Below are 20337 nucleotides of genomic sequence, written 5' to 3'. Positions count from 1 at the left end.
AAAATAAGTCATTATGTTTTAAGGTATTTTTGTGGCTTGATTGTAAACAACTTAGAAATAAATAAATGGTTTTAAAGAAGAATATTTTGGTCAATTTAGTCAGCTTTTTCATTGAATCAAGAGAAACACTGAAAAGAAGGATAATGGTACAGTCTCCATGCTACAGTAATGATAGTATTAAGGCTTTCATCTGTGTACACATGTCCTCTACGAGTATAATTGTGGCTGAATTATTTGTGTCCCCTTCAAAAATTGCTCTTCAGAAATTTTATGTTTATTGTCCTCCCCCCCTACTGTTAGATCAGATTTACGCCCATGACTGTATGGCTTGATGTACACTTTCAGACAGTCTTTCCTGGAAAGCATTGATAGGGTTGCACTCGTTTGCACTCACAAAAAGAAAAAGTTCTGCAACGAATGAAAAGCTTGAGGGAGAAGTTCAAACCCGGGTCTCTTTCTCACCTCACCTGGCCAATGGATGAAAGTTACATAAATTGTCGGACACATCCCCCTCAAATTCCAACGTCAGAAACGTGTGGGGGACAGGGTTTCAGGCGCTGACCTTGATGATGTCATCAGGGTTATTTATCAATCTGTTATCTCAGATAAGGCATGAGACTTTTGATGCTTTGAACAAGAAGCCTGCATTACAAACTGGAGGGTTTGAGAGGAGTGATCATTTGAGGGGCAGGGAGGATCTAATGGAACATGCTATTGAGTTGCTTTATTGGAATTGTAGTATACAGTGTTTTTGGAGCTTAAACCATACTAGAAGCTAAAGTTCCAGATATTTTGAAATCAGCTGTATCAAATTAGACTATTCTTATTTTTCTTTTTTTTTTGTCTCTTGTGAGTCCCCCAACTTTATGGAAGTGCAACAGTAAATTGCTGGGGTGCGCCTTTAACAATACACATTTGATGCAGGATCACACTTTGAATTTCTGTTCACAGCCAAAGACATGGTGAAACCATTTCAGATAGTGTCTTATCCCATCTCTCCCTCCTTGCCCCCCTTGCTTGCAAACAAAAATGTACCTGTCCCACTGGTTAACCCCCACCCACCGCTACCATCCTCCCACCCACACACACACACTCCACACTTGAATGCACACAGGAATGTGAGGGGAATGACACAACCCACCAAATCCTAAAACCAGGGCGGCCTGGTTGGCTCTCTGCTCAACAGCAGACCTGATGAATGGCCATTCAGATACACAGACAAAGCTGAGGCTAGATTTCTACTATACGGTGGGGTCAAGGGTCATTCAAAGCACTGACAGAAGTAGAAACCAGAGCTGAATGCCTGTCTCTCTCGTTCAAACATTGAATCACTCTGACACACCAAAACACACTGTGGGGTTTAAAGAAAAAAAAAAAAAAAGACGTGCTTACAAGAAAAGTTACTCATCGTTATTTATCTCCACTACATGGAAGCTCCACTTGTGCAGGTCTGTACTTTGTGGGCCACACGAGAGCACTAGAACAAGAGGAATAAGTCAGGACCACAGAGATAATCAAAGTACATTAATCAATGAACCTAAACACTTCTCGAAGCCATGGCAGCTTCGCCTGTTTATGGTAGCTCTGGAGATAGGAGGGAAGAGAAGAAAAAAAAAGAGTTAAAGCTTATTCTGCGCTCTAAGCTGCTCTCAGCCCGAGGCACGGGAGAAGAAAAGAACATCTCTTCATGATTAAAGGGGCTGAGGACCAGGAAGGGAAACATAGGAGAGGACAAGCCTCCAGCCCTCAAGGGGTAAATGCTCGGACGGAACAGAAACAGACGGCAAGAGGAAAGGCAAAGCTGGAAAATATAGGGGAAGTGAGACTCAAGTCTCATTCTCGCAGTCTCCTGTTTCTCATTGTCATTTTTAAAAACAGGTCGACGGGATAGATGAGAGGCACGTTTGCAACATGAGCCACAAAGAAGACCGAAAAATATACCCCATTAGACATTTTATTTGCACATTTCTGCTGCTATGATCGTAGACAGTTCAGATGAGGCATTATCAAACCAAAGATAAAAACAAGAGAACCAAGAACAATTTATTTACCTCACGTCTGTGCGCTCGGAAGTAAAACTCAATAAGACAATAAAAGGTTCAAGCAAATCCAGAAACAGTGTGTTTTGGCAAGGGTGGAGCTGCTTTGCTATGAATTTGGGACAAGTCATTGGGGTCACTGGGACAGAACAGCCTGTCATCAGACCGCAGACAGGTAAATTATATGGGTTTTTACTTTCATGTCGGACAGGAACTTCCTTTGACGTCTAAACAATGACGTCCACATATGTATGGGCAGTTGTCATGCTCCACTTAAAGTGAGAATGACGATAATTATCTACAGAGGCCATTCAACATGTTAATAAGCAGAAAAATGATCATCAATGTCATTGATGGTAAACACTGGTGTGTATCTTTATTATGAATACTGAATACAGATTAGCCTACACACAGGACAGTAATCAAAACATACTTTATCTATTCATTATTTCAAAGTTAAATTTGAGATCTTCAATATGAAGACCACATTTCCCATAATCCTTAAAGGAATCTCTCAGACTCTTGCGTGACAATACCAGTGTTTTTAATGAAGGCCAAACATAAATTTATGTTAGATAAGAGAATGGATACATTTTATGGTATAAACGTTTCGACCACACTTTTTGTAACATTGTGTGGCCATTATCACCACCTCATTTTTGGTGTGAATCAACCAGACTTGAATTTCTGTTAGTCATCACATTTAAATGGAATTTGAATGTGTGTAGATTGCACTTTGCACCTTTTAAAAACCACAGATAAGTATCACATTATGATAGAATGCCATGTTAAAAAGGAAAACCCAAATTGCCAATTGAAAAAAACACCTAATCACAAAAGTGCAAGATTAAAAACATTTTGAAAAAGCAGTCATAGAATTTGGTATTCAACATAGTTGGAGTACGTTTTAGTGGCCGTTTAAACTTCATTTTTCTAAATCACTGCAGGTAAATTGTGCATAACCTAAATGTCAAAAACACTGGTGTTATCCTTCGAGAGATGCAAAGTCTTTGAGCAATACTGTGACATTTTGAACTGCGGTCTGTTATTCTTCTTCAACAAGCACTTGTAATAATGTAGCAGCAGCTCAACAATATGATTAGCATTTCACCTTGAAACCAATGGATACAACTGACTAAAAGCTAGCATGTTAGCTGATAGCTATGTATTGTTTTCTATGCTAAATGTTAAACTATGTTTTTGTAGCTTTGTGCCAAAAGCCACACAACCAGCATCTGATGAATGAAAAAAATACACTGAACTTAAAATGTGAATGAGCTGCTGTGCTAATCAAACAGCAGCTCAACAGTGTTAGCATTCCACCCTGAAACCAATGGATACTGCTGACTGCAAGCTAGCATATTAGCTTAGCTGGTAGCTGTATATTTTTTCAATGCTAAATGTTAAGAATCTCAAGAGGGTAATTTTGTGTAGCTCTGAGGCAAAAGCAGAAACAATGTTCCCGACTACACGACCAGCATGAAGGAAAATAATACACTGAACTTCAAAATGTCAAAGTAACCCTTTGAGGTACATTTTAATGAGACAAGAAGAATCACTCATGAGATTTCTGCTTCATAAAATTGGCATTTAAGTCCACAAAGACGACTGGCACTGGAAGATGGAGAATACAGAATAAGAGAATTAAAAATGCATCCGTTATATCAAGAAAAACAAGTTGGAGGCCAGATAGCTTCCTCGGTACAACAAAGAAAACCGACTGTACAGTGTTCTCTGGTCTCTGAGTCCACTTGGTCCTTGTTCAGTCTAACTATAATAAAACTGAGCTGCCAGCAGAAACACAGGCAGTAGAAATAACCAACCACACTCCGAAAGAAACACATGGAGTTACTGAAGATTACAATTCACTCTGAAATGACAAAAGTGCTGATATGTCTCTCTGTCTCTCTTCTCCTCACGCTCTGTGGAGCCGATTAGTGGAGAGACCGAGGAAGATGAGAGAAGTCTGATTAGAACTAGGAGTACAGTGCTCTCCAAAGTTTGCATTACACATCACACCTGAGAGAAGAGGAGGTAATGTTGAAATCAAATGGAAACAAAGAAGTGAAAGCCAACTGTTAACATGTTCGGTCTTGATGTGAAACATGTCTACGTAGTAATGTAATCCAGATGGATTTGATGCAAGACACCCAGGGTGAAAGCAGTTCTCATTCATAATTACACACTGATATGAAAACTGACATCCTTGGATTGGCACTGGCATTTCTTTTTGTCTCCTTTGGTGAAGTGACTTTTTACTCGACAACAAAACAGTCGACTGTGTCGACAGTCTGTTTCCAAAATGACATGATACTACAGAAACTTTGTAAACTCTGATCAGTCTCTCCTCTTGGTTTAGCACATTTATTGGGTCCTGACTTCAGGTCGATATAAAAACACCACAAACTGTAAAAATGAGTCAACTTCATCTCCTGGTCCCTGTGGACGTCAGGGACTCGCCTGTCTCTAAACAACTTTGTCATCCTGATGAGAATGTCATGTTTAGTCGTTTCTTTTTTTAAAAAAAAGAAAGAATTCTGGTCATAGTAAATACTGCCAATCTCCCTTGGAGTCCGTGTTCAAAGTGGGTCACAGGAGAGGATCCAGAGTACTCTCAGTACATGGCTGCACGTCCAGATTAGGAGACAGGTGAGCTAGAAGCTCACGGTTGCAGTGCTCTTGCTCCGAAAAGTCATTGTCTGGATGCTGGAAAGGATTTTCCTCTGGTGCCCGGCCAAGGTCACTCCCATGTGCAGCAGATCCCTGAACACAGACGAGAACAATCACTAATTAGACAGGAAGAACAGGAACAAAATTAAAGCTATAGATTTGATAGACATTAAAATAATATTTCAGTCATCACATTTTTTTTCTCTCTGGGCTTCCATCATCTTAAATTCAAATGAAATTGCACTTCAGGAAAATGTAAATGTAACTTTTTAAAGAAGTAATTTAGTCTGTTTGCAACTGTCACTACTAAAAGCTATGAGGCTAGCTTCCCGACCTTGTACCACGGAAGTGTGCATTGAAAAGTGAAAATGTTCCTCAAGTATCAGTTCAGATAAGAAAACTGGAGAAAGGAACTGACTGTGTGGTGATCTGGGCCAGCTGGTCCACTGAGTTGAAGCCGGCCTGCAGGAAGCTGTCTTCGTAGCGCTCCATCTTGATTGCCCTCAGCCATTCTCCCACTGAAGCACACGGAGAGAGGGCTAAAGGTGCACGCTGGTCCAGCAGGGGGTAAGACGGCCTATGGGACAGAGTAGAGAAACAATGGAAGAACTTACACACACTGTCTTCAAAACAACAGTGAGGAGCTTATATATATCCTGCAGCAACATTCCAGTCGACAAGCAAAGGTATAATCTGAGGCTGAGTGACTGACAGGGACAAACAATGGCATTTGTCAGGGGTGGAGTGTCCTCGGCTGTATGCGACCAGCTGACAGGCAGAATGTGGAGGAAGGGAAATGGGCACAGCAAGTGGCTGACAGGTCACAGCAGGACATTAAGGTGGTACATAAGATTGGGCAGTAGGAGGCTAATGTCTGCCCTGTGACTGTTAGAAATCTAAATGGACACTAAAGAAAGGGACATCAAGAAGTGACTGACATGCTTCCTTTTTGTCATTCTCAAGCTGTACATTTGCTGCCATTGTAACCTCATTAGGCAGGTTTTCTGTCAATCAACCAAACACATCCGCACTCACCCTGCGCCTTCTTGAGCCACTATTTTCAGCGATGCAGGGTTGCGGATCAGCTTGTCCAGAGCACTGACAATGTCCGCGAAACGAGGGCGCGCCGAGCGGTCCTTCTGCCAGCAGTCCAGCATCAGCTGGTGCAGATGGGTGGGACAGTCAGGGGGCGGTGGCAGCCGGTAGTCCTGCTCTATGGCATTGATTACCTGAAAGGAAGAAAAAAGATCACTTTTCAAACCAATGCTTTAACTTAAATGTGCCCTGTACGACAGTGTTGCTGGGCAATCTCATGGTTAATGAGATCTCATGGTCTTTTTTTCAGAATTCAAATGTTAAATTCTGTTTTGCAAAAGCTCGACTTCGTGCTGTGCCTAACAAAACCTTCAAAACCATTGTCAAGTATGGCCCAACATGGCTGTTTGCTTAAACTTATGTACATCCAGGGGCGCCTGGTTAGCTCACCTTGTTGAGTTTGCGCCCCATGTACAGAGGCTCAGTCCTTGTTGCGGCCGTTGGTTCGGTTCCGACCTGCGGCCCTTTGCTGCATGTCATCCCCATCTCTCTCCTACTTTACTTACTTAACCTGTCCTATCAATAAAGGCAATAAAAGCTAAAAAAGTCATCTTTAAAAATAAAAAAAAACTTACGTCCTGGTTGCTCATGTCCCAGTATGGTCTCTCTCCAAAAGACATGACCTCCCACATGACAATGCCATAGCTCCACACATCTGAGGCTGAGGTAAACTTTCTGAAGGCTATCGCCTCCGGTGCTGTCCAGCGGATTGGGATCTTACCTCCCTGCACATAAAAGACAACAGTCAGTATGGCAAAACTTCAAAACAACATGTTCAGACAGGGCTCTGACAAGGAAAATTAAAAGGTTGTAAAATAATAGAGACAAAATAATTAACTTTAAAACCGTATTGAAAAAGACAAAAATAAAGCCTTAAGTAATTTGTCAAATCAGTGTCCCAACCACCCATTCACCTGCTGAAGCCTCGAACTGAACGTTTTTGGAGGATTGCAGAAACCAAGCGATTTTTATAGCTTTTATGAAATAAAGACCTCATATTGTGCTCATTTAATGGTTCATAATTGTATTTAGAGGTTATATCAGAATAGGTTTACATGGTTTCATTTTCAAAAAAACACCATATATTTGTTGTACTGCACATTGCTGCAGCTCCTATTTTCACCCTGTGTGTTGAGCTCTCTGTTTTAGCTACAGAGTGAAGCATCTCACTTCTAGTCCATCTTTGTTAGGCGTCGCACATGCGCAGTACCTAGGTAAGGACTACTAGCCAGTCAGAAGCAGAGTAGGGCGGGTCTCCTGGACATGGCGATACAACTATCTGAACTCTTCGGGCCTCCGCTCTAACTAGCTTGGTTTGAGGACGTGCCACACTAGCAGCTAGGCTGGCAATATAACGTGTGTTACAAGGTGAAGCAAAATGACACACGTTAGTCACGGAAGTAAAGGCTGGACTACAATAGAGCTGTTTGGAGCAGTTTGTGAACAGTGTTTCTGTGGGAGATGGTAAGTCCCTTTGGGGTGGACTTTGGGCTTTTTCACTTTGTAAACCTATCACATGCACAAAAAAGATATACTATAACAATAAAGGAAAGGGGAAAAAACCCAAAAGCATATTATGAGCACTTTAATATTGTGAATATGATTTGATATAGAAATGTATAAATGCTGTCTGACAGGCAGATATACTATAGGCAAATTTAATGAAAGTGTTTTTCAGAAGAGGACTCATCTTACCAAAGAGCTGGTGTAGGTCGGATCAGAGGAGTTCTCCTGCAGGAAGCGTGACAAGCCGAAGTCGGACACCTTGCATACGAGGTTGCTGTTGATCAGGATGTTGCGGGCAGCCAGGTCTCGGTGGACGTAGCTCATCTCTGCCAGGTACTTCATGCCGGAGGCGATGCCACGCAGCATACCCACCAGCTGGATGGGAGTGAACTGGCTGTCGTTCAGCTACAGAGGAGAGAAACGGTTCAGATGGAGAATGATTGAAGTGGCGGTGTGTTTCAGTGTGCGAGTGAAGTGCCTGTGTCTCTCAGTGTGTGTTCTCTGTTTCACACTCACCCGTAGAAAAGAGTCCAGAGCTCCGTTCTCCATAAACTCTGTGAGGATCATGACTGGACAGCTGGCTGTGATGATCCCCTCCAGGTGGATGATGTTGGGGTGCTGGAACTGACCCATGATGGACGCTTCAGAAAGGAAGTCCCGTCTCTGCTTGTCAGTGTAGCCTCCTTTTAACGTCTTAATTGCTACGTAGTTTTCTTTTTTTCCTGGGATCTTCAGCCGCCCTCGACACACCTCCCCAAACTCTCCTGCAGCACACAGACACATAAACACACATTAGGGCTGTTTTCTTTAACGGGTGTTTACCACATTAGGAGGATGACAATTGTCTTCGGCAAACCTAAAGCTCGCCCGCAGCTAGTGTAGCCCTTTTGTTTGAATAAGGGCTGGTCAATTGCTTTATTCACGCTGCAAAATTGAATTGTGTCTGATAAAGAAGAATACAGACAATGGTTTTAAATGTCACAGAATCTTTGACTTAGTAAATTAGATATATCCTTAATAGTGTTATTTTAAAAAGGACAATCTGTAAGGCTAAAAAACAAACTGTCTGCGAGTCCACAAAAAAAAAAAAAAAAGTTTACACATTTTAGGAATAATGCAGAAAGCATACGGGTGGGGCTTACCAGCACCGATAACCTCCTCGATCTTGACAAAGGAAACATCAATTTCCTTGGCAAATTCTCGCACGGCCTCATTAGGGTCCTCATAGGTGAAGGGGTCGATATAAACCTTGACCCCTGCGAGAGAAAGACAAACAGAGTCGTGGGAAAGGAAAAGAAGAAATGTTAGAGTGCTATGAGCAGCAATGAGCCGGGTCGCATTAAAAATGATTTTCTTGACGTGAACGAGTTGTAAATCACAGCTGAGGTTTAGTGTGCACGTCCTTGATTTGTTACCTTGGCCAACAAGGTACTGGCTGTTTTTGTCGCTCAGCTCTGGATCCTTCACTCGGCTGTGTCTGCTGCAGGTAGAAAGAGATCAGGATGAATAAAAAAAAGATTAGGATTGGCAGTGCAGCTATCTACAGAATAGATGTCAGACTTTATTTTTTGGCAAGCATTTCTAATGCTTTATCAGCCCAGTGTTATGCAAATCTCTGGTCTTACAATCTGACTGTTCATGCAGTGACAGTAATAAGACGCTTCTGTGACTAAAATACACATTTAAAAAAAGAAAGCAAAAATGGGCCAAAAAATAATGCATAAATTGTACGCTTATTTTTATTTAATGTTTAAAAAAAATCCATCACGGTCTCACGGCAGATCGTGAAATTGTCACGTTATTTTTAATATATTGATGCGTGTACAACAACACGTATATCTCCTTTTTTTCGTGGTGGCCAGCACGACATGGGAACCATGTCGATGGAGTTTGGGTTTAGGAAAAGATTAATGGGGAAAGCAAACGTCACACCCCGGGACACGATCCGCGGTCTCTGGGGGACACGTGACAACAACAACGGGACGGCGGAGGTTGGGTTTAGGAAAAAAAACAACGGGGAAAGGACGCCTCACACGCTGGGAGACGGCCGTGGGGGACGCTCAACAATAATGGGACGGTTGTGATTAGGAAAACAACAACGGGAAAACAAAACGCCACACGGGGGATGCGAGCCCCGGTCTCCGGGGTGAAAGTCCTGTGTTGTTTGACCCATCCACCACCCCAACCAACCTCCTTACGCGGAGTTTCGGCATTTCATACTACTCGCTACCGTAGTCGTGCTGTGATCACGACATATGCTTCCCATTGAAATACATTAGTTTACATTTTCGTGCTGGCCACCACGAAAAAAAACGAGAAAAACGGCCCCGTGTACACGAATCAATAGATTAAATAACATGACCATTTCACGAACTGCCGTGAGACTGGGTTGAAAAATCTATGGTGCAAGCAAGCATAGCAAAATACGATAATTTATTGGTCCCCTTGTTGAATATTCTGCTATCTTGGAGAGGTCAGTACAGCTATAGACCAATACCCTCCAGCCAACAGAGATACAGCTCTCTGTTTCAAAAACACCTTCATCATTTTGTTTTTTCTTTGACACAAAAACTCTGCTTGGTTGAGGAAAGGCTAATGTTGGCCTTGGACAATCTTCAGTGATCTCAAACGCACAACACCTGATGGCTTGTGGTAACGGTGAGTACCTGAGCCAACCCCTATGGTTCTGCTCTTCGACACAAGCAGCTCCATTATAATTCTGCTGGCGCAAACTCATCCCTGCAAGACTTTAACAACCCTGTAGCTACTGGATCCCTGCCTTCCTCTATTTCTCTCCAGCTCCCACCTCATATGCCTAAAATAGCAATAATGCACCACCCTCGGTTAGTGGCAGATCTGGGCCTCAGCCACTGGTTTGTGTGTGTGTGTCACAAGGTCACAGCTATTGTTCTCCTGTCCTGTGGAAACAGGGTTGGGACGCCTGCATCCTGTCTCCTGCCCTCTACCTCTATCGTCATGTCTCTCTTACACACACACACACACACACACACACAAACACACACACACACACACACACACACACACACACACACACACACACACACACACACACACACACACACACACAAACACACACAAAGCATCCAACACTATTTACTCAAACAATGAAGCCTAAGGAAAATGTCCTAATGAGCAGGATAACTTTTAGCTGTGTAAGCAAAAGACTACATGAGCATTGCTTTGTGTATGAACTGCCTCACACAGAAAAAAAGGGTATGGGTAACAGAGTGCAAATCCACTGTTGATAAGATATGATTTCTATAAACAAAAGAACAAAGTGGTGCAAAACTGTAAAATTGGGGTCACGTTGTTATTGGTTTTTGATTTCCCCCCCCATTTTACCATTTCCTGTTATTCTGTCAGCTTCTTTCCCTTCTAAATCTGTCTTTTTCTCTGCCTCTTTCCCTTTCCCCTGTTCTCACCGTATGCAGTAGGCGGCCACTAAGACGAAAGTGACAAGTAGCAGCATCCCAACAGCGATAAGGATTCCAGGTACTAAGAACTGAGCGGCGGAGTCGTGACCTGAGAGAGGAGACGGAAAGACAAGAGAGTTAGAGTAATGTCATCATGACAGGAGGTTTACATTGGTAGTACAGAAAAGTATGAGAAGGGAAAAAAGAACATGACAGGAATTTATAATATTAAAAGAGGCTCAATACAAGGACACCAACTCAATACAAGGACACAGGCAAGACATTCATTCAACAAGAAATTGTGCAGGGACTGAAAAGAAGCTGAAAAGCCTTCCCTGTGGAAATGAAAAAAATGTGTGAAAGAAAAAAAAAGAGCAATGTGTGTGAAACTCCTTCTTCAAGTGCAAACTTACCATCAGGCAGCGTGCGGAACATGGCTGCGCGACTGAAGCTGCCATAACCGGCCACGGTGCGCGCCCGAACCTGCACCTCGTACTGAGTGGCCCTGCGGAGGTCCGTCAGCACGGCCTGGTTTCTGTTACTCTCTGTGTAGTGGCACTGATCTTCACTACGTCGCTCCTAGCGTATGAAAACAGAGTTAGCTGGATTGGAAGTGAGCGCAAAACAGGAATAAGTGAGAAAACAACAGAGATCACTGTGGGAAAAAAACCAGAAAGACTGCCAGAAAGCCACTAAAGGGTCATCTATAGGAATTCAATTTGATATTGATGGTGTGAAGTTTAGACAAATTGACTCAATCCAATTACAGTGCATTTAAAACACCATTACACAATCTTAATCAGAAGCATGTTAACTAATATGTTTTGTAGGGTTACATATATTTTTTAGATGTATAGTGTTCACACAGGAGTGTCTTGTGTCTCAGCTGGATGATGGTGGTTCTGAGTCAGGTCATTCCTTGTGTGTTTTGGTCAAAGCAAAAACACAAACCTAAACTGAAATGTCAAAAACACACCCATGTGTACTGCATACTGCCTCAACAGTTGTCACATGCAACACTGAAACAAAGCCTTATGTCTTAAGCTGACATACTGCAATATATAATTTAGACTGTCAAATACCTGAGGCATTGTTTGGCAAGGCAATAAACAGGCAATTTGGGTTTTTAGTTTTAGTAAGTTGACCTTAGCCACTGTGCTACGCTGTTTACATTTCTTTGCGAAATTTCTAATCCTGAGCCGTAGTACACCTCAAAATAAAATCATGAAATCTGAATATTATGTGAACTTTAAGCCAGACCGTTGAGAGATGTTGCCAGGGGGGCTCTCACCTTCTCACAGTAGCGTAGCTGATACTGCAGGATGGTGTAGTGTGGCTGAGCCGGGACTGGCCAGTGCAGAGTCAGACTGCTCTCTGTGGAGTCACTCTTCTGAATCACAGAAACCAGCGATGGCACTGCACGGTTGGAAGAAGGATTATAAATACCACATGAAATTCAGAAAATGTATACCTTTCTACCTCTTCCCCTCTACCTCTCTTACCATCATGGCTTGTGGTGATGTTGACGCTTTCACTGCCAGGGTCTTTTCCGCTGACCTGAGACACCCCGTTGAGCGTCTGGATTGTGAAAGTGTATGTGGTGTGAGGCAGCAGGCCCCACACCTCCACCCTGCGACCCAGCAGGCCATGCTGCGCGGGCCGATAGCTAACGCTGTCTCCGCAGGAGAGGCATGGCCCCTTCGGTGACCTGCACACAGAGCATTTGACCGAGTAGCTCAGGTCTGTTCTGCCGCCGTTGTCCAAGGGCTCGTTCCACTCCAGACTGAGCGTGGTGTCGTTGATCTGGGTGACGATGCTGCGCGGCGCCGAGGGAGGTCCTACAGTGACAAAACATTTGTTTTTAATTAAATGGATTTGGCATTCCTGATACTGGAAATACCATAAATCAGCAGAATAATTGTCCCTCTGTACGGATTGAAAAAATTAGACATAACATAACTCATTAGTGAGCTTTAGAGTTAGAGTAGGTAGATTAATTTTGTTGTTCTGGATGTTTCCCTGTTCCCAGTATTTATGCTAAGCTAACTGTCTGCTGGCTGTAGCTTCATATTTACCATACAGACCGTGGACAGTGGTATTGATCCCTAAAGAATTCTGAAGAAATCAAATATACAAATCTCAAAATGGCAAACTATTACTTTAAATGTTCTCTTATCCTATTCTGAAGCTGGTCTTTTCTAAATACCCTCAGAAAGCACCAGTAGTCATCCACAAAATACTGTCACATTATTCGGTCAAAAATGTCATCACATTTTAATATATAGGCATTGCTTAGCCCTGATGCAATCATAAATGTCTCCATCACATCAAGTTATAATCTCTCATTTTACTGCTGCTTTACCTTTCCATGACCCACAAAGACCATTTGTTTACGTTTTTCCGTATGTGTTGAAGACATTTTATTCAGTCTGCACATGTAGTCACGAAGCAGAACAATGCTCCTGCAGTGGCTTTGCTTCACAGCAGGAGCATATGTGTGGTGGAATTTAACTGGTGCAATTACGTTTGTCTAAAACTGGATGATAATGATCACCGTCTGAAAATTGTAAGAAGATAGCTATTGCCTCAAGCCAAGCATAACTAAACAGCAATACCACTCAGCCACTGTGAATGAGTTTCTGTTCCTGCCAAGGAGGCTTTGTCACTGAGCCTGCAGCTAACTTAAGTGCTAATAGTGGAAACCAAAGTGGTCACAGCATCTTAGACAATCTGGGTGCGAATGAATTCTGAATTCAACATTTGGGAGTGGGGATTAGAGGTGATACATTTTATGACATAATCAAAATCCATCCACTTTATTAAAATCACCAAGGCTGTCGCAGTAATGTAAAACACTTATTTTCTGGGGGAAATGTCCGCATGTTTTACAGATGGCACGGCTGGTTTGCAATTTTGCACACAAATTAAAAATATAAGTGATATGCAGAATTGCACAGACAAACCAGTACAATAACATAATTTATAATATGAATGGCCTAATTAACTGATTAATAATTAAGATAAAGCCTTTGTAATTAAAGTAATCAGTAATAATAAAATTGGATGTAAAGTCTAGTTGGCATATCACACCTGCAGAGAACAGGAACCTTTTAAAATCCTGCCCGTGTTTCACTTTGTTTCACATCCTCTTCATGGCCATTCCTAAAGAGTGCACCTCATTAAAAAGTCCCTCCCATTCACACATCCAACATGCGGCTGAATTGAAATTCCTGAATCTGCTTGGATGTGTCACTTGAGACCATCAATGCCTACTCCACTTTGGAGTGGAAGCCCTACCCCCAACAACCTGCCACAAAAGACATGCATCTCAATACCCAGCATTAGGACAAAGGACACAAAGAAGATTAGAGAAGTTTGGCTAAATGACACCAGAGGAAAAAAGAAATAGCACCAGAGACGGAAAAAACAAAGTGAAGAAGAGCGGGGGAAAGTAGAGAGTGAAAACAAACAAGTGGATGCTTGTGTTTCTTAGCACCTCCGCATTTACATGTGGTATCGTGCATAAGTACGTTTTTCTGCATACTTACTAGTGCACGGCATGTTGGGAGATTCAGACTCTGCACGCAAGTATCCGGAGCGACACGCACACACCGACGCCCCTCCCATGGCGGCGTGGCTGAATCCTGGACAGCCTGTGCACTGTCCTTCTGAGGTCGACTTGAACTGACCCACAGGACAGCCTGGGGAGGACAGGAGGGGAGAACAAATGAAGGCAAATTATCATGAGATTTGATTCTGGACATGACCTGTGAATACTACACAACATTGCACCAAATCTTCACATTCACTGTGTCCCAGACAGACCGGGGTGCTGTTTTATTTCAGGGTACTTAGATGCCAGATGGTTGTAGAATAACAGACAGAACCATGTAATGAGGGCCATAAACTGAGGACAATCACAGTGATGAAGCTGGTAGTAACAGTCTATTTAGTGTATAAACATGTCTGACATTCACCTGCTGCTTATCATTGCCTTTATCTGACCATAGGGCTGTTAAACAAATTTGAATCGTGATTATGATTTCGGCTCCTAACGATCACAAAAACAATGTAATCGAGAAAAAATGATTATTATTATTTTGCACATTACGTTTTGCAAGTAAACTCAATTGATTCAAAGATGCCAAACATTCTCTGGTTTTGGCCTCTTACCATAAATGTATCACTATATAACATTTTCTTGACTAATCTATCAATCAAATAAAAATGGAATAAAAGAAATAACATATATATCATTTGATAATGATAATGGTCATTAGTTGCAGCTCTAGTCTGAACCCTTTCTCCTCTCAGCTTCACAAATGATACACACCAGATTCAACACACTGACACTTCTCCCACAGGTGAATTCGTAATGACCCGTCACCTTGTAATGGCACATACAGTCACCAAAGCCGTGTTTGCAATATGTGCCCAGTGTGGCGGTTGAAATGCAGCACCAGCTGCTGAGTAAGAGGAATAAAACAATACACTTTCACACCAAGTGGAGTATTGTTAAAGGGTCAACACACTCTGGCCAGTCCTTTCCGACTGACATTTTGCCTGCTGGAATTTCCCACATGTGAAAAATGTATTGGTGTGTTCTGAGTGCTGATGCATGTCTCACCTGTTGAAGGTTGTTAAAATATATACTTTATATGTCAAATGCAAGTGACCATCACAAGACAGGATTATGAAACTAACCTGGGTGCTTTTAGGGTCTATTCACCACATGATAAACACAAATGACATTATTTGTGTTTGTTGATTTACAGCAACAGCCTGTTAACAGTGTTTTTAATGACTTCAGAATGTTTAGCACAGTCCATGCTAATTTGAGTGATTATTTTGTTCTGGACCTTTTTCTGACTAAAAACTATCTGGAATAAATACTGATATCAAAATACTTTTCACTTTTGTTTCAAATATGATTAATATTAATATTTCTGGAGTTTGTTGACAGCTGCTAACATTTTGACGTAACTTCACATCTATTTGGGAATATACAGGGCATCACCTTATACCCTTTTGTATTATATAACATGGGTACAGCTTCAGTATACTGGCACATGGGGAAATACACCCCTCCCATGTAGCAGTATTTATAGTCTGCTCCAGCTTTACTTCAAAGACGTGTTTAAATATTCTAATCAAGATCCTCTATAACACTTAATCAACGCGACAACATTCATAAAATGTACGTCAAAGGGCTGTGTTTGACCCAGAAAAAGTATGTATTGTCTATGGGAGATAATGGCATTACAGCTAAAGTAATTTAATTTTAAACGTCAATTGCATTTTCTGAAGTGACCGGCCTATGAAGCAAATTAACTGTTATAGCAATCTTGCTATAAAAGGCAATTTCCCTTTATGGTCTGGTGATTGTTTCTTCCTCACGGCACTCTTCAGTGACAGAATGCTGGAAAATGCCAACCCCACTTCACCAGAAGCAAAATGTCAGAAATTATTTTTTGTTATGAAAAATCATTATACCTCCTTTAAACACGCACGGATGCAACCACACATTTTCTTGAGAAAATGTAGCATTTCTTCTTGTGTTTCTGTGTTTTTAGTGCTCAACATTTATCCGTGTTGATGTGATGTAGTGTGCGTGTGAGAGTGTGTGGGAGCGTGGGGTGGGGGGGTGGGGGAATGTTCATGCACAAGGCTTGTTAATTGGACTCATTAGACAGAGCTGCTGCACAGCTCCAGAGAGAATCATCCTGCTCCTTTCCTTCTGTTTTTTGTCTGCTTTGCTTTGATGTTCTCAAAGTGATATGATCTTTACCCCGAGCGCCGCCCCCCCCCCCCCGCTCTCACTCCCCTCACCTCTCCTGTCCCTCTGTGCTCCTTCTAACTTAGCTGAACCATGAGTTTTTGCAGCAGTACGCCTTTGACCCTGCTCTTCCTCTCTGAGATAAGTGCTGCACCACCTGACCTCTCTCTATCCACTCCGTGTTACAGCCGTTCCCCTGCCTCGTTAACTTCCTACGTCTCTCATTTCTCTGCTCCAACATTTCGATCCTCAGTGAACCCCACACTCCGCTAACCATTGTTTTCTTGTTTAGTGTGCCTGCCCTGCTGCATATGCGAGTGTAGTTTATATACATGCTTGTATATGTGGCCTAACCTTGCCTCCTTCTTACCTGTGCATCTAGTGTGTCCTTCGGCAGACTCAAATCCTGGTAGGCAGGCGCAGGAGGTTGTTGGCTGGCCCACCCACTGGCCATCTTCCCCGCAGAAGAGCTTAGGCGGCCGAGGTCGGGGTCCTTGCTGGGCCGCGTGCTCCACACACACCCCCTGCGCCTCTTGCACCAGAGTACGGGGAACAGTCTCGGGGAAAGAGGAAAGAGCACTGACCAGGGGGGGACACTTTTTGAAGAATACCCTGACTGACAGCAGGGCCATGCAGGCGCCCTGAGCCTGAAAAGCCAAGTAGAAGCCTCTCTTAGATAGAGGGCCGAGTCTTAAGGTCTTCACATTGAATTTCCGCTCTCCACCCTTCCTCAGAAGAAAGTCTGCAGCCACTGTGTCCACCTAGGACAGGAAGAAAGAGAAAAGATCTTATGTAATGGCCTGATTCCAACACACAGGATATAGCCGTAAAAACGACCAGACTGGTGGTTTCGCATGTTTTAGCCATTTTAGCCCATTAAATACACATCACATATGCTTTACATTATTGAACATTTTCCAAAGCATACCACTGTGATTTGAGATTGATTTCCTGGCAGCCATTGTTTCTCATTTGTTACAGTACGCTTTGAAACTCAACTTGCAGGGACCTGGAACTTGCTTGGATGAAAGGTAATTCATCACAGTAAACAATTCATCACTTTTATTTTTCTGTCAAAGTTACATTATTAAGTGGTAATAAAGTCTAACAACAGGCACTATTTTGAAACCTCTCTTTGGCGATGTGTTCAAGGACGCCACAACATATGAGGTTTGAAAATGAGATGCCAAAAAGATCTTCACTTACAAACTATGCATTTGGAAAATGAAAGCCAGAAAATAAACAGAAAGTAAACATGCAGGTTGTGAAACAGATTAAATGCACCGATGAAGAGAGTTTTCAAAACAAGACTTGCTCCCATGAGACGAAAATATAACTTGGAGAAAACAAATAAAAGTGATTTAATGTCGACTGTAATAAATACATAACTAAAGCAATGTTTCGGTCTCTGCAGGCTGATGACTGTAAAGAAATGAACTGGCCAACTGCATATTAGAAGTCAATCTGAAAATGTTAGTATGCTTTTGAAATGTATTAATTACAGTACAATGCAGATATATCATACATACATACATCGACTAAAAATGCAAAACAACCAGTTAAGTCCTTTAATCCTTTGCTTTGTCCCTTCTTAAATAAAATAAAAAATAATGAAATGTGGTCTTCTTCTAGTTTCGGAGAGAGCAACTAATACTGTTAAAGGGAAAGTCAAGAAATTTGGTTATTTTTCAATGATTTGCAAATTATACACTGCTGTTCTTTTTTCTGAATGTGTTGTGGGGTTTTTTTTGTTCTTTTTTACTTAAAGCGTACTTAAAGGTAAAATATGTACTGAATATGTATTGAGCATTTTTCCCTAAACAAAACTAAAGTCTTTATTGATTAATCGAGAAAATAAATTGCATTAATCACTGAAAATAATCGTTAGTTACAGCCCTATAATTAACTGTTCTCAGGTGTAAAAAAAAGTTTCTAAGAGTTCCTCCAGAGCCAAATTACACAGTGGTTCTCACAGGCTCAATGATACTTACCATGACAGGGAAACTGATCTTCATATGTAAAAATAGGTGAAATAACCCTTTAATGCAGATGTTCAATATGTTGAAAGTCCATACTAAATAGTATTTAACAACCACAGAGAGAAAAAAGTGTCCTTTAATAATAACAACGACATGATATCCCATAACAATGAGCATTTGTGACATATTGACATATACCGTCAGAGGGTGGGCGTGGACGTACCTTTGTGTATGGGTTCTCCATCCAGGGCGGGTAAGAGGACGTGGCCTCGTTGGAGTCTGCCTGGTAGTAGTACAGGTTAAAGGTCTCCTTACAGCTGCGGTGGTGGGTGCTCCTGGATGAACACTCCATCATGGTGAATCGCAGTTCCACGTAAACCTGAGACGCTCCACGTCGCTGGATGAAGCCACTGCGCAGCCAATGGCTGGATGAGCTGTCAGTCTGACAGATCTGATAGGTTCTCACACTGTTGTTTTCCTCATCTAAACCACTTACTTCCTCCCACTGAGAGCAAAGAGGAGAACAAAGGGTTGTCAAAGGTTGCCAATTGAAATGACACCTGACCCAGAAAACTTGTGAACATTTTTAATTCTCCTAAAGACTTTCACTCGGGTCGTTATAAAACTGGTCACATTAAAAGCCCTCTGCTGTACTGCACCTCAGAGGCTCGCGGGACAGAACTGGCCTGCTGTGGATTTAGATCCAGCCCAAATTTGAAACTGGGTTGGTAAATCATTCCTCCTGCTGAGCTGCAGCTCAGCTAGTGGGAATACAAATCTCCCTTGTCAAACAGAGCACACTGCTGCACACAGCATCCGAGACAGACACAGATCTTACCCTTCAAACACACTTTTAGACTAAAATACAAGGGGTATATCACAAATACATATAAAGCGAAAACCCTCCTCAGAAATCTACATTTGTTGGGGAGCCAAATGCAACAAAAAAGGCTTTAATGTTCGACTTCTGAGTCAACAGCAAACATGTTCACCATCACTATGTTCCCAAGAGCAGGAAACAAGCATGCAATTAACATACTCAGGGCAGAATTTAGCAGATTTGCTCAACTTGAGGCTCAGAAATTCAGTTATGTAAATATGTAAATCTTTAAAAATCCATTTGCAGATGATGTGTTGAGTGAGGCAGAATACTGGTGTGAATGAATTACAGTGCAGCAGAGCACTGAGAGCCAGGTTTGAATCTCTCGGAGGGCAGAATTTCCCTTTCAATCCCAAAAAAATAAATACTTAGGACTTTACATTTTACTACATTATTCTGTGATGGCGATGCACAGGGCTCTTCTGGATTTGAATTGGTTATTGGTGATTATTGAAAGAACTTGGTAGAAATGAGTGTTTGAAAAAAAAAAATCAGAGAGATGTACAAATATACAGATGTATAACTACTGCGAGACTGATTTAGTAATATAGGCCATATGTTTGACATTCCTTTGAGTACAAAGCATACTGTAGGTCTGAGCGAGGTAAATGACACGACTTTTACACACACAAACGTATGTGTATGTTTTATTTAGACACATACAGCTTTCAACCAGCATTCAACCTGTCTTAATGCATGAACAGGGTTGATCGTGTGTTATCGCCGTTTACACAAGAATTTGAGTCTGTAACTGAAGTCCGATACATATCACTGTTAAACTACAAAATTATACTGATAGTTTCATTAAAATAGTTTTACACCTGAGGTTTAACATGAATATTAGCTTTATTTGGTGTCCTTATAAATAGTTTTTTTCTCTTTTTTTTTTTTTCTTTTTTAAATTGGGGGGGCAGTCCGTAGGGAGTTGGGTTAGGAACCAAAGGGTCGCTGGTTCAAG

The 20337-nt window shown here is 41.9% G+C and overlaps 1 protein-coding gene across 1 annotated transcript in view; it reads right to left on the bottom strand.

Annotated features, from left to right (window-relative positions):
* Window positions 1–2384: 2384 nt before the first annotated feature.
* The window catches only part of ephb4a (eph receptor B4a), a 39126-nt gene continuing 21173 nt past the window's right edge, over window positions 2385–20337 (bottom strand). Inside the window, exons 3-17 of the mRNA XM_078265657.1 lie at window positions 18723–19004; window positions 16891–17281; window positions 14293–14445; window positions 12247–12582; window positions 12036–12160; window positions 11158–11323; window positions 10754–10853; window positions 8726–8790; window positions 8453–8566; window positions 7827–8074; window positions 7500–7715; window positions 6380–6529; window positions 5745–5938; window positions 5128–5286; window positions 2385–4802 (exon numbers count right to left, since the gene is read on the bottom strand). Of these exons, the coding sequence (XP_078121783.1) occupies window positions 4694–4802; window positions 5128–5286; window positions 5745–5938; window positions 6380–6529; window positions 7500–7715; window positions 7827–8074; window positions 8453–8566; window positions 8726–8790; window positions 10754–10853; window positions 11158–11323; window positions 12036–12160; window positions 12247–12582; window positions 14293–14445; window positions 16891–17281; window positions 18723–19004 (2808 nt within the window). The 3' untranslated portion in view covers window positions 2385–4693. The remainder of the gene's footprint in view (window positions 4803–5127; window positions 5287–5744; window positions 5939–6379; window positions 6530–7499; window positions 7716–7826; window positions 8075–8452; window positions 8567–8725; window positions 8791–10753; window positions 10854–11157; window positions 11324–12035; window positions 12161–12246; window positions 12583–14292; window positions 14446–16890; window positions 17282–18722; window positions 19005–20337) is intronic.

This window comes from Sander vitreus, chromosome 13 (assembly GCF_031162955.1).
Source record: "Sander vitreus isolate 19-12246 chromosome 13, sanVit1, whole genome shotgun sequence".
Lineage (NCBI taxonomy): Eukaryota > Metazoa > Chordata > Actinopteri > Perciformes > Percidae > Sander > Sander vitreus.
The sequence above is the reverse complement of the archived record's forward strand: the minus strand, read 5'-3'. Positions and strand labels throughout refer to the sequence as shown.